This window comes from Balaenoptera borealis (genome assembly GCF_965194805.1).
Source record: "Balaenoptera borealis genome assembly, chromosome: 6".
Classification (NCBI taxonomy): Eukaryota; Metazoa; Chordata; class Mammalia; order Artiodactyla; family Balaenopteridae; genus Balaenoptera; species Balaenoptera borealis.
Window position 1 is genome coordinate 44,220,135 of NC_138863.1, and position 12,914 is coordinate 44,233,048.

Sequence of the window (12,914 nt, forward strand, 5' to 3'; positions counted from 1 at the left end):
ATGTGTTTTCACAAGGGGCAGCACAGTGGGACGTACGCTGCACCTGGGGCTGAAGTGGTGGAATCCAGGGCACAGGCATCCTGGAAGTGGATTTTTCTCAGGAATGGTCCTAACTGCCCGGGCTATACTACAGGGGTTTTGAAAAGATCAAATAAGCACGTCAAGAAAAACTGCAAACATCTTGCAAATGTGTAAACTACCATTAAATACAGTGCACATATTTCACCAAGAGCAGCCAAGTCTTTTACAAATTCTGTCTGAGCCAGCACATGGAGAAATGTCTAAGGTTTAGGATTCTAACTTCCATTCAAGTCAGCTGGCGTTGGAGAAACAAAATTCTCTACACACAGACCCCAACGACTGCTATCATAAATCACATCCCCTATCACTGGCTAGACAGTCTGTTGTCATGGCATGGCCTGGATGAGGTGGCATGAATGGCTTTGTGTACATTTCTGACTCATCAGCAAAAACCATTCAAAGCCTGAGTCCTTGGCAGGGTGGGCAGGGAGGGGGTGAGATCTGATGTGTGGTTTTTCACATACTGAAACCAAGCAAAGTAAAAAGTTAGATCATTAGAGTTAGAACTAAACAAAGACACAACATCAAGTCCAATCCTCTTATTTTAGAGAGACAAGGAAATAGAGGTCCAGAGAGGTAGAATGGGGCCACCGTTAGTGGGCCAGTGGAAGGTCAAGGTCCCTGCCCCCTTGCCCTAGGGCTCTTTCGGCAGGTAATAACAATGTGCGGTGTTCCTACACCAAGGCCCCTGCGTGAAGTCAAAACCTAGACACGGACTTGAAGAAACGCCTCTGGGTTGGACCAGTGGAGACAGGGACTGGTTGTGTTGGCCTAGTTATGCTTCTGGTAGCAGCTGTGCACTTGGATTAAGGAAGTTGGGTGTATGTTTGAGTTGACTTTAGAAGATGGTTAATATTTTAAACTTTGATGAATGACTAGTAGGAATGAGGTAAGAGAAAAGTAGAAAAACAAATGCCACTCAATGGCTGCCCAATATCCTGGATCACAAAAGAAAAATTTACCCAGCAAAATTTTGTGTTCTGAGATGAAATGGACCAAAAGACCATTTCTACTGATGTAGCCCCAGAGGCCTCAGGTATCAATGCTGAGGCAGGACAGGATTTCTGCCTCCACCTGTGGGCTGGACAAGGGCTGCCTCGAGCAAGCAGACTTTGAAATCAAATAATCAGAAGTTGACCGTAGGGTTTGGGTTGCGTAAGGAGTAGAAACTATGCAGGGGCACACCCCAACTCCTCACCCCCAACCCCACACAGAGAACAGGACTGTGAGAGCAGAACGAAGACAGGGGCTGTTCAGGAGGCTGCATCTTGGGTAGATCCGACCACAGGCACAGGCTCTGCTCACCACGCCTGCAGGTCTCTAGATGAGCCTGGGAAGTCTCCGAGATGGGCTCACCCGCTAGGGGCGCTGAACGGCGCCCCGATCTTCTCCATTCCTCGACCCCTGAGGCAGCTCCACAGAACCCACTGGGAGGAGTCTCAGCTGCTCCAGCAACACTGGGTTTGGGGCCATCTCCCTCTCTTTCTTGAACTTTCACTTCCAGACTTAATTCAATGTGATCCCAACTCATAATGCTAAACATCCTCCCTGAAGTGACAATTAACTTCTGGATCTTTCAAGTATGGAAAAAATAATGGAAATACAATTACAATAAACTCCTGCCCCAAACTTGTCAACTAATAAATTTTTATGACCAGGAATTTTGTGCTATTCTTTTTTAAAACAGGGAACTTAACTGAATAGTAGATTTTGTTCAAGCCACTTCTGTCCCCTCTTTTTGTGACACTCGGGAAGAAAGAGCATCAACATCAGTGGTCTTGAGACTTCTGTCTGCTGCAGGACCCTCCCCATGCCCATCCCCCCATACTAACATTTTTGTAATAGTCTCCAATTCTTTCGCATTTTCCCCACTTAGTATCTCATTTATTCCTGCCAATAATCTTCTGAAATAGGAAAGGCAAGAGTTATCGTTCATTCTATTTTACAGTTGAAGAAATCAAGGCCCTGAAAGGTTAATAACCAAGTTGCAAGGTCTAAATAAATTGCAGAACCAAGACGCAACTCTAGGTCTTCTGCTGTCAAATCCCAGGCCCTTTCCATGGTCAGCAGAGCCCCTCCATCATGAGTGTAAGACTTTGACAGGAACTCAGGGAAATTTAAAACGTGCTCTTTTTCACACACAAAAATATTAATGGCCACCCTACCTTAAACATCTTGTTTCACCGAGATTTGCTGTAATATTCTCTCTGTACTTGAAACAAATTGTTAGGTTTCTAACAAAATCTCATTAACAGAACTAAGAATAACTCAATTATTAGTAATAACTTAATTAATAGTAACGAAAGAGTAATAGTAATTAATAGTAACTTGATTGAGTAATGAAATAGTAATGATACTGGTCTTCATCTACTTTGATGAATACCAACATTGCTCTTGATAAACTGAAAAGAGCATGGGAATTATAAGCCAGGGACCCTGGGCTGAGTCCCTACTCCATCACTCAGAATGGTGGACCTTAGGCAAATCATAGCAAATCTGTTCCTTCCAAGGCTTTCATGGTAGCTCTGACCAACCAACCAGTATACATGCTACCAGGAATGTGTACACAAGTAGAAAAATAAGTTTGCCACTGCCAGACCCACTCTAACTGTCATCCCCATGCTGGGCCACAGGTCCCTCCTACTCTAGTGTCCTCTTGACTCTTAGAATCTTTGGGAATCTCAGCCATCTATACCCTCCTCAGGCTCTCCTTGCTCTATCTGTTTAGGCTCGTGTCTTAGTCTGCTCAGGCTGCCACAGCCTGCTCTGGGTGGCTTAAACAACAGAAATTTATTTCTCACAGTTCTGGGGGCTGGAAGTCTGAGACCAGGGTGCCAGCACTGTCAGTTTCTGGTGAGGACCCTCTTCCTAGCTTGCAGACGGCTACCTTCTCACTCTGTCCTCACACGGCTCAGAGAAAGAGCTAGAGCAAGCTCTCCAGTGTGATTTCTTATAAGGGCACTAATCCCATCATGAGGACCCCATGCTCATGGCCTCATCTAACCTTAATTATCTCCCAAAGGTCCCAACTCCAAATACCATTACATTGGGGGTCGGGGCTTCAACATATGAATTTGGGGGGACACAATTCAGTCCATAGCAACACAGTTCTCTACCCTAATACCCACACTCGCTAACACAATTAGGAACAGACCCTGGGGCTCCATGAACCCTGACTGCAGGTTCTCAGGGGCTCCACCCCAGGCCCCCTGGGAGTCAACATGGTCTTTCCACCAATGGAGGATATCAGGCTCTCATCAAACCACTGTAAAATGAGTATAAGAAAACTTAACAGTTTTGCAAGGTGGTCGTAACAATAAAAATATTTATGAAAACTATAAATTGTAAAGCCTACAATAATATTATTTCCATTTATTTTTATTGGTGATCTAAACATTGGAAATGGAAACAATGATTTTCTGATTTAGCCTAATTAGGAAACTGAGCATAAAACTGTTCCCTATTAAAGATACAAGAATCTTCTTTGTGGAATAAAGTATATTCCACCTATTAGTAGCATTCCTGAGGTAAGGCAATAAAAACAATCCTACACTCGGGCATTTGTGTTAAATACAATAACAATGATTTCTTTGCTGTTATAGTCTTGGCTTGATTTCTTTCTCAGTTTACACTGTACTTAACAGATAAGCATTAGGCACAGAAAATCACACCTAAGCCATTAGGCTATTTTGGGCATCATATTCCCTCTGGTACTATGGTTCTCCAGGCCCACAGAAATGCAGGGGCCACAGTTCTAAGGGTGAATGGAGGCTCACTGTAGGATGAAGGTCTTGAGTTATGAGTGAATAACATCAAGAGAACATTAAAGACACAGCCATCAAGACTTCATGTTCTGACTTTAGAATATAATTTTCATCCCCATCTTAGAAGCACTGAACTTGTCGCTTCCCAACAGTCCTGTTCTATGGCACTGCTTCCAGAAGTAACACTGATAGCAACATGTTTCTTGTTTGAGGTAGATGATTTCCCAAAGTAGATTTACTAGCTGAAGGGAAGGGAAGGGAGAGGAGTACAGGAGGAAGATGATTACAGAAACCTCAAATCACTGGGATGGAGCTAGCTGTTCTACCTACATGCCAATGTTTTGCACAGATGTCTCTAGCCTCATCCTCTCTCCCAAGATCTAGACTTATAAATGCAACTTCCCAATGGGCATCATCTCATAGGATTTCCACAAGTCCCATACTCCAGAACTGATACCCCTTCCCTGGGTTCCCTTGCTTGGTGAGTGGCACCACCACCCATCTCCACCCATCTCTTGGTGAGTGGCACCACCACCCAATTCATAAGATAACTCTTTCTCATTCCACCTACACTAGGCCCTGCCCAAAAGAACTCTCAATTTTATTTGCTTTACTCTATTCCAACTCCCAATGTCTGAGATGCCTAAGTTAACACTTCTGTAGCACCCAGAATTTTCTTTTTGTTTTATGGTCATCCGCCCCCTACCAGAAAGTGAACTCCATGAAAGAGGGACCTTGTCTGTCTTGTTCAACACTGTATCCCTAGAACAGAACCTGGTCATTTAATAAAGGCTTCTTTAAAGAAATACTGAATTGAACACAATACTTAATTGTGAATTAACTCTTTCTATATGATACCTAGTCATCATTAAAAAACAGTTTTTGCCACTTACATTCGGTGAGTTGGTTTAATCACATTATTCTCTTCCTAACACTGCTTGAGGGTGGCTAATCTGAAGGAATGAGAGTTTCACTGGGGGTAAAAGGGATAATTTGAGAAAATGGGGCATTTTAGAGGAATGGAGATCTTACCAGGAGGGTGTTTGTGACAGATGAAAAAGTTGTACCAGGCACTGATCACTCAGAGCAGAAACGAGTAAGATGAAGAGGTGAGACTGGGTTGCATAAAGGGACAAAATACTGGCCAGTCTAAGTCAATGTGCCTATGAATCTATAAGGTAGCTGAGAACATAGGCTTTGGAGTCTGAGTGGCTTGGTTTGAATCCTACCTCTGCTATTTACTAGCTGTGTCACCGTGGGCAACCTATTTTACCATGCTGAACTTCCCCTCTCTAAAACAGACATAGCAATGCCTAACTCACAAGGCTGTTACAAGGATGAAATGAGGGCTTGAAGGTAAAGCGTTTAGCACAGTGCCTTGGTAAGCACTTGTATGTATAAGTGCTGAAACGGTAGTGTAATAACTAATATTATTTTATTAATAATAATATATATTATTAATATTATACTGTAATTATATTTTTTGTTAAGGTTGGAGGTTTTTTAATTTAAAATTTTTATTTTTTGTTTATCTTCTAGAGTCTATGGCTATTCTGAAATTTTGAAGTTGCTAAAAAAAAAACAAACCTTCATCTGGGATTGAAGGCACTAAATCAACAAAGATCGTGAATGAGTCACCAGCTTACGACTCATAGAACAACTCATAATTTCTCTGAAACTCAGAGGATGAAGTAAAATGGGACTTTTCTAAAGTAGGGCAGGACAACTACTGAGCCCATGTGCCACAACTACTGAAGCCCGCGCGCCTAGAGCCCGTGCTCTGCAACAAGAGAAGCCACCACAATGAGAAGCCCATGCTCCACAACGAAGAGTAGCCCCCACTCGCTGCAACTAGAGAAAGCCCGCGCTCAGCAACAAAGACCCAACGCAGCCAAAAATAAATAAATGAATAATAATAAAAAAAAACCCACAGTAAATCCTTACATGTTAATATAAATGTTTTCCAAAACAACACAAAAAATAAATAAATAAATAAAGTAGGGCAGGATAAACAATAGTAAATGCTCCACCCATGTAAGTGTTTTAAAGAAATACCAAAGTAGAAATCTGTTCATGTCACCTCTTGCTCACACTCACCAACGGCTTCCCACTTCTCTTAGAAAAACATTCTCTCTTTCAGTGTGACCTGGAGGCCTTGCACAAGCCCTGCCCACCTTGCTGACTTCTATTATTCTTCACTCTCTCCTCAGGCCATTCACACCTGTGGCTTCCTCGTCTTCACTGGGTGGCTTCTATTCAAATGTCACTCTGCTCAGGTGTCTCTTCCTTGGAGAAAGCCGAAACCGGCTTGAGCCTGCTGACTCAAGCCGAAACAGCTGCCTCTCCTCAGTCGCTCTGGGAACCCTCCTCCTGCATTAATTTTGCCATGTATCACTCATCATTATCAGCAATGAAATAATCTGTTTACTGTCTACCCCAATAGGTTAGTTCCATGAGGACCTGCCTTTGTCTATCTTATTACACACTCCGTATATCCCCAAGGCCTAGAAAAGTGTCCGTCGTCTAGTGTGTGCTTAATAAATACTTGTTGAAGGAGTGAATTAATAATAACAATAATATTGATAATACTACCTGTTGTTTACAGTTGAGCACTTACTATGTGCTATGCATTACCTCATTCATCTTAACAATGCTATGAAGTTAGGTACAATGATTACCACCATTTTACAGATGAGGAATCTGAGGCTTAACAAAGCTAAATTGCTGACTTACCCAAGGTCAGACATACAGTAAGTGTGGGATTTGAACCTAGGTCAAATGCACACATGCACACACACAGACATGCACACACAACCACGTGTGCACTCTTTACGGGTGAACTGGCAAAAAGAAGAATATAAGGAAACAGGATAGCTACTAGACTACCCAACACTCCTACCAGGGCTTGGGAAGATGACTGGAGTCAAAACTGGACCAATTTGCTTCCTGCTCTTGTTCATTCTCCTAAAAGGAGTGACATGCTTGGCCAACATCCACAGTTGTAACCCAGGACCATGCCAACCCTCCATCGCTGAGGAGCCCTCACTGCACTCAGCAGTCCACAACACACAGTAGCATGGTCCAAAGATACAGTCCCCAGACAAACGTAACCTAACATTGATACTTTCCAAAAATGTCTGAGCTTCCATCTACACGTTATCTTTCTAAAGGAAAGAAAAAGTTAACAAGTTACTGTTTGTCAGCCTACAGATTACTATTCAAAGATGTTGTTGTCAGCAGAGAAAAGATGATTAATACTTGAGAAATAAGAATGGGGTGGTATTCTTCCTTCCAGTTGGAAAGGCTTTGGAGGGGTATGCTATGAAGTAAGTTCTAAGAATACTTCTTTTCTTATCTACTCTTCAAAGTATCCTAATGAAATTATATAATTACAGTCTACCAAATATTCCAAGGATAAGTAGAAATATAGTTAGCCAGATTGCTTATGTTTTTGACTTGTACAAAAAAGGCAGTAAATTGACACTGTATGACTCGAGATAAAGAGCTGGTGCGAACTCTCATACTTGGACTCACTGTCAGCAATAAACTTCATGAGTTTTGGGATATCACTTGGCTTTTTGGTACCCTGATTTCTTTTTATATATAAAGAAATATCAATATTATGATTATGACCCAAATCAGGGTTGTTGGATACATTTTGACACTAATTCCTAATGAGATAGTATAAATTTGCACCTGATTTCATTTTAAAGAGAAAGAAATAAGACCTGAGGCCATGATAATTATGTAAAGTAGCCTTTTAATCACTTAAATTTACGCTACTTAGGGAAAAATATATGGGCAATATACATATTAGTGGCACAAAATCTCAATGTTTACCTGATATATGTGGATACAGTATGTCTCTTTAAAACATATACAGCTACACACACACACACACACACACACACACACACACACAGAGTTGGTCTTTTTATGGGAGGATAATTATATTGATCCACTGTAAGCAGGCCTAAGCTTCAAGCTATTTTCCAATATAAAATACCAAAGAAGGTAGGGAATACAAATATGTAGCACCAAGAATGGAAATTATGAATATTTTGCTATATTTCCTTAAAGAAACAAAATGTTACAGATAAAGTGGGGGCTTTCCTTGTCCTCTTTGTTCCCCATCCCAGTCCCTTCTTTTTATGCCCTGTCCAGAAAGCTAAGGCTAATATGAATTCAGAATGCATTTTCCCTCTATAAATGTAAATGTTTTTCTATACAATTAGGTATATCCATAAAAATATGTATAACTTTTGAAATGCACTGTTAAAATCTGCATAAGGGCTTCCCTGGTGGCGCAGTGGTTGAGAGTCTGCCTGCCAATGCAGGGGACGCGGGTTCGAGCCCTGGTCTGGGAAGATCCCACATGCCGCGGAGCGGCTGGGCCCGTGAGCCACGACTACTGAGCCTGCGCGTCTGGAGCCTGTGCTCCGCGGCGGGAGAGGCCGCGGTGGTGAGAGGCCCGCGCACCGCGGTGAGGGGTGGCCCCCACTTGCCGCGACTAGAGAAAGCCCTCGCACAGAAACGAAGACCCAACACAGCCATAAATAAATAAATTTAAAAATCTGCATAAGTGTACCAAACTGTGTATCATTCTGAAACTTGTTTCTTCCCATTCAACATATTTTTGAGAGCTTTCCATGTTGACATATTGATCTAGTCCATTCTTTCTAACTTCTCCATAATATTCCATCTTATGGCTATACCATATTGAATGTATCCACTCCCCAATTGATGGATATTTAGACTAATTCTCTTTCTCATTGTTAGAAAGCTGCAGTAAGCAAGTAAGCATCCTTGTACATGTCTTTCTGTGCGTGTATAAGGGTTTCTCTAGGCAGGTATATATCTTAATATGCAATTTTACAGCCATAGGAAATGTCCAACTTGCACATTACCACGGACTACTGAATTTGTCTCCACAGTGGTTATCTAGGTCATGAAAATTTGTAGGAGCTGTCTTTACTCTTGTCTGGTGCACACTTCAAGGACTACCCACCTTGCCCCATGAGATGGTGAGGCGGGTCAGCTGCAACCACATAAGCTACAGCTCATTTGGAGTTAGTCCTGCTCTCTTTAACTCAGTGAGTATCTCATTCAATGCAGCCACCAAAGGTGGAAGAGAAAACAAACCAAATATGACACCAATAACTAAAAGCCCTGGATTCACTTACACTACCTTGCAACAATGGCCTTTTATTCTGAACTATGAATAGCTCAATTATCAGTAATGCTGTCATTAACAAGCCAGCCTGGTAGCTATGATATAATATAGTAATATAGTTCTTAGCAAAGATGTTCTTTTCAGGGGGCTATAAAAACCAAATTACGCCCTTTCGGCTCTTGATCATAAATTCTTCTACTTTTGAGACTCTACATCTTACAGATTAATAATGATAATCTATACTTGAAATAGCTCTAAAAGACTTTTCCTATAAAAATGAATACCAACATCTTTGAAGGTAAAGTGGGAAAGGAATAGAAAAAATAGAAACCTACCCACATATAAATAATAATGGCTACAATTACAATCATTCTGTATGCCAGCTATTACAGAGTTCGTCACCAAGCCCTAAAAAATAGCACAGAGAATATAAACAATCTACAGTCATCATAAATTGGGGGGAGAAGATCTCAATTTGACCAAAATGTTTTTGAGGAGGAATTACTTATTTTGAAAGCCACAAACAACTTTGCAGCCTTAATGATCTGTACACACCAATAATATACTAAGTCACTGTATTTTTATCAGATCCAATGGGTCTTGTACTTATAAGCAACATAATGTAACAGAAGATTGGCAAAGTAATAATAAAAAAAATCAACTGAACTCCGAATATATGCAAGTCACTGTTCTAAGCAATTGCTGTGTTTTTATCTCATTTAGTCTTCATAAAAAAAAAATAAGAGGTTAGTACTAATGATATTCCTATTTACAGGTAACAAAACAGAGATACAAAAAGTAATATAACTTGTCCAAAGCCACATGATTCCAAGTGGTGGAGCCAAGCTCTGAACCAGGCAACGTGACTCCCAGCCCATGCTTGTAACCACTATGTAACACTGCCTTTCATAAATCAGGACAGGAAGAAACCTTCCCCTGGAGACAGCAGCTATTCCTCTCGCTATTTTCTTACTTTCGATCTCTGCTCCTTTTATTCCCTCTCCCTTTACTTTTCCCTCTCCCTTGCTTATGTCTCAGGTCCATTTATAAAACACTCCTAGAGGGCGCCTGGATCAGGTAATGGCATTGGAGGGGTGCTCAGAAAGTCATTTGCTCCTGAAGCTAGATGTGGAAATAGGTACAGTAAGTATCATACAACACAATTCCTCATAAGCATTAGGATACTTACTTTAAGCAATAAAACATAAACCAACATTTCAATAAGATCAGAAACTCAGAATAAAATCTTGGAGACAATCATAATTGATTTTCCTTAGCCCATGTCTCTTCTTCCACCACAAGATTTCCTTGTTGATCTTATCCATATTTCTGGTTTTAACTGTCCCAAATCTGTATCCCCAATCCTAACCTCTTTGTTGAGCTTCAAGTTTTATAATAGTCAACTGTCATCTAGACATTCCCGTCTAGATGTTCCAATTTTAAGTTAAACACACCCAACACTGGATTCTAATTGCCTTACCACCCTCTCCCCAATTCTGCATCTACTTCTTGAATTTCCTACGGGATTTAGTGGAACCACTGTACCCAGGCTGAAACATGGGGTTCTCTACATCACTTCCCACATCAAACCATTCTGCTGATTTTACCTCCCTCAATTTCGTTGCTACTGCTGCATACCAGGACTGTAACACCTCTCACTTGGGCTATTTTGAGAAGCTTCTCAGTGGGCTCCCTGCTTCAAATGCATTATTTGCATTGCAAATAAATGAAAATCTGTCGCCCTCCCCTGCTCTGAACCTTGCTATAATTCCCTACTGCACTCAGAATAAAGCTCCTTTTCCTAATCCCAGCACTCATCTGGCCTTCAACCTCCCTGTCTTTTCCAACTCCCATCCTTTTAGTGCTCATCCTTGCATCCTATTAATCTGGGGTTCCCCAGGCCTAAATAAACTGTTTGTTCAACTAAGCTTAACAAATATTCATGGTTTTGATTTGGTTTGACAACACAGAGTAATACTCACTCCTTTAGATTATGTGTAAATTATAATTTCAAATTTACTATGAGTTCAAATTTACTATGAGAAATAAACCTTAACATTTTTTTCTATTGTGGTAAAAGTCAATTTTTAAATAAGAAGTAACACTCCATTAAAACATGAGAAGGGAAAAAAGTTGTTTAAGGTCCACCAGCTTGTTTTTTTTTTTTAAATCAAGAATTGAGTTTTTCTATTTCCATTCTATTCCTTCACTGTGGCGATTGTCATCAGAAGTTCTAAGCAGTTAAGGATTGTGTATAAGTTAGGATATAATCAGGGACACGGGCACCAATCTTAATTCGGGGGCTTGGTTAGATATAGGTGGTGGAAGAGCCAAGAAGCCAGAGTACGGTGAGAAAGCCACAGACAGCCTCCACAAGGTCTAGGTCCGAAGGATGAAGGGTGAGGGCCATGTTACCAGAGCTCAAGGTCCCCCACAGCGGGCAGAGCCACAGGTGAGGTGCAGCAGCTATCAGAGATGCCGTCTGACAGGGTTCAGAGGACTCCTGAGTTGAGGAGGCAGGGCTGAGTGTCTGGGAGCAGGGCTGAGTACCACAGTGGAGGGAACTACACCGAGAGAGGGCTGCAGAGATCTGCAGAGGGTTCCCCTGCAGTCTCCAGCTGAGCACTGATCAACACCTGCCTGTGAAGAAACCACCCGAGGCCAGGGCAAGGACCACATGAAAGGACTAGAGGGAACAATCTCCAAGGCTCACACAGAACCCTGCGGAGAGCTAGGGTTTTTTCCCTTCCTCCCTCCCTCTCATCCTCCGTCTGTGACTCTCACCAGTTTGGTGGTTACCAGCTTTGGCTGGAATGACTGCAAACACCCCGAGAGAGTCTGATGTAATTGGTCTAAGTGCAGGATGAGCGTTAGGAGTTTTAAAAGCTCTCCCAGTAAGTCTAATGGTTGAGTACCACTGCAGGAGGTGAACCCAGCAGAGTGGGTCCTAGAAAAAGCAGCCTGTGGAAATCTGCACCATGCCATGCAAGGTAAGGAGAGGACCTGAGAGCCAGGGGATCCAGGATCAACAAATATGGTACAAAGAGGTGGGTAGAAACAAGGAAGAGGATAGGAAGCAAAAAAAACATAAACACGATCCTAAATCCTTCACTGGCTGGCTCAAATTCAGCTTCCCTGATCACCCCAGCTGCAGTTTCCTCCCTCTTACAACGCTGATTGCTATTCCTCCAATGACAAAATGTTAACATGTACTACCTCCCAAGTGTTCTCAGCTGGTAGCCAGCGTCTTGCTATCTGCTCTGGGTCTTCCTGCAGTGCCCACCAGGAAAGTCTGTATGTTCCTCCTCTTGCTAATTGCATCATGCACTTCCTTCTTTCCCTAACTGACTGGCTAGCTCATTTGGATATTTAGCTACTATTAAGTAGTAATTAATAGCTAATAATGGTTAATACATTACCCCTTCCAGATAGCATTTGCATGACAAAACTGACTTCAAGGATTTCAGGGCAGTCAGAGTTGCTTGAGTAGATTTTTGTGTGTCCCTTAAAATGTAAATAAATTTGAATCACATAACATAGGTGATGGCCTAACATTGAATAGTAATGATTTACAAATTTACAAATGATTAATTGCAATGTATTTTGATCACAACCCTACTCATGGCTGCTGAAACATTCAGCAAGGTGAATATAGTCTTAACATTTATATCTCTAGTTAAAGAAATCTAGTCATCGTCATTACATAAATTAGCCTAGAAATATGCTTGTTGTAAATTCCAAAGTCTTGAGGTTCAAATCAAAAGACATTTACTTTTTTTAGTGGAAATAGTAAACATTATCTTATTTGCCTGAGAAAGCCACTTTCCAAAGAGAACAAAACCCAAGGTCAAAATCAGAAGTCATTTACTGTGTGTGTGTGTGTGTGTGTGTTTGTT

General features: G+C 41.5%; 1 protein-coding gene across 5 annotated transcripts in view; it reads right to left on the minus strand.

The window, feature by feature from the left end:
* MFSD6 (major facilitator superfamily domain containing 6) overlaps positions 1-12,914 on the minus strand; it is a 73,008-nt gene that overhangs the window by 30,484 nt on the left and 29,610 nt on the right. For 2 of the 5 annotated variants that reach the window (XM_082397348.1, XM_082397347.1), the window contains one exon: positions 12,438-12,522. The exons of 2 other annotated variants lie outside the window; for them this stretch is intronic. In XM_082397348.1, the coding sequence (XP_082253474.1) occupies positions 12,438-12,459 (22 nt within the window). In that variant the 5' untranslated portion in view covers positions 12,460-12,522. Of the gene's footprint in view, positions 1-12,437; positions 12,523-12,914 lie in introns of those variants that run through there. One more of the 5 variants, XM_082397350.1, reaches the window with a different exon arrangement.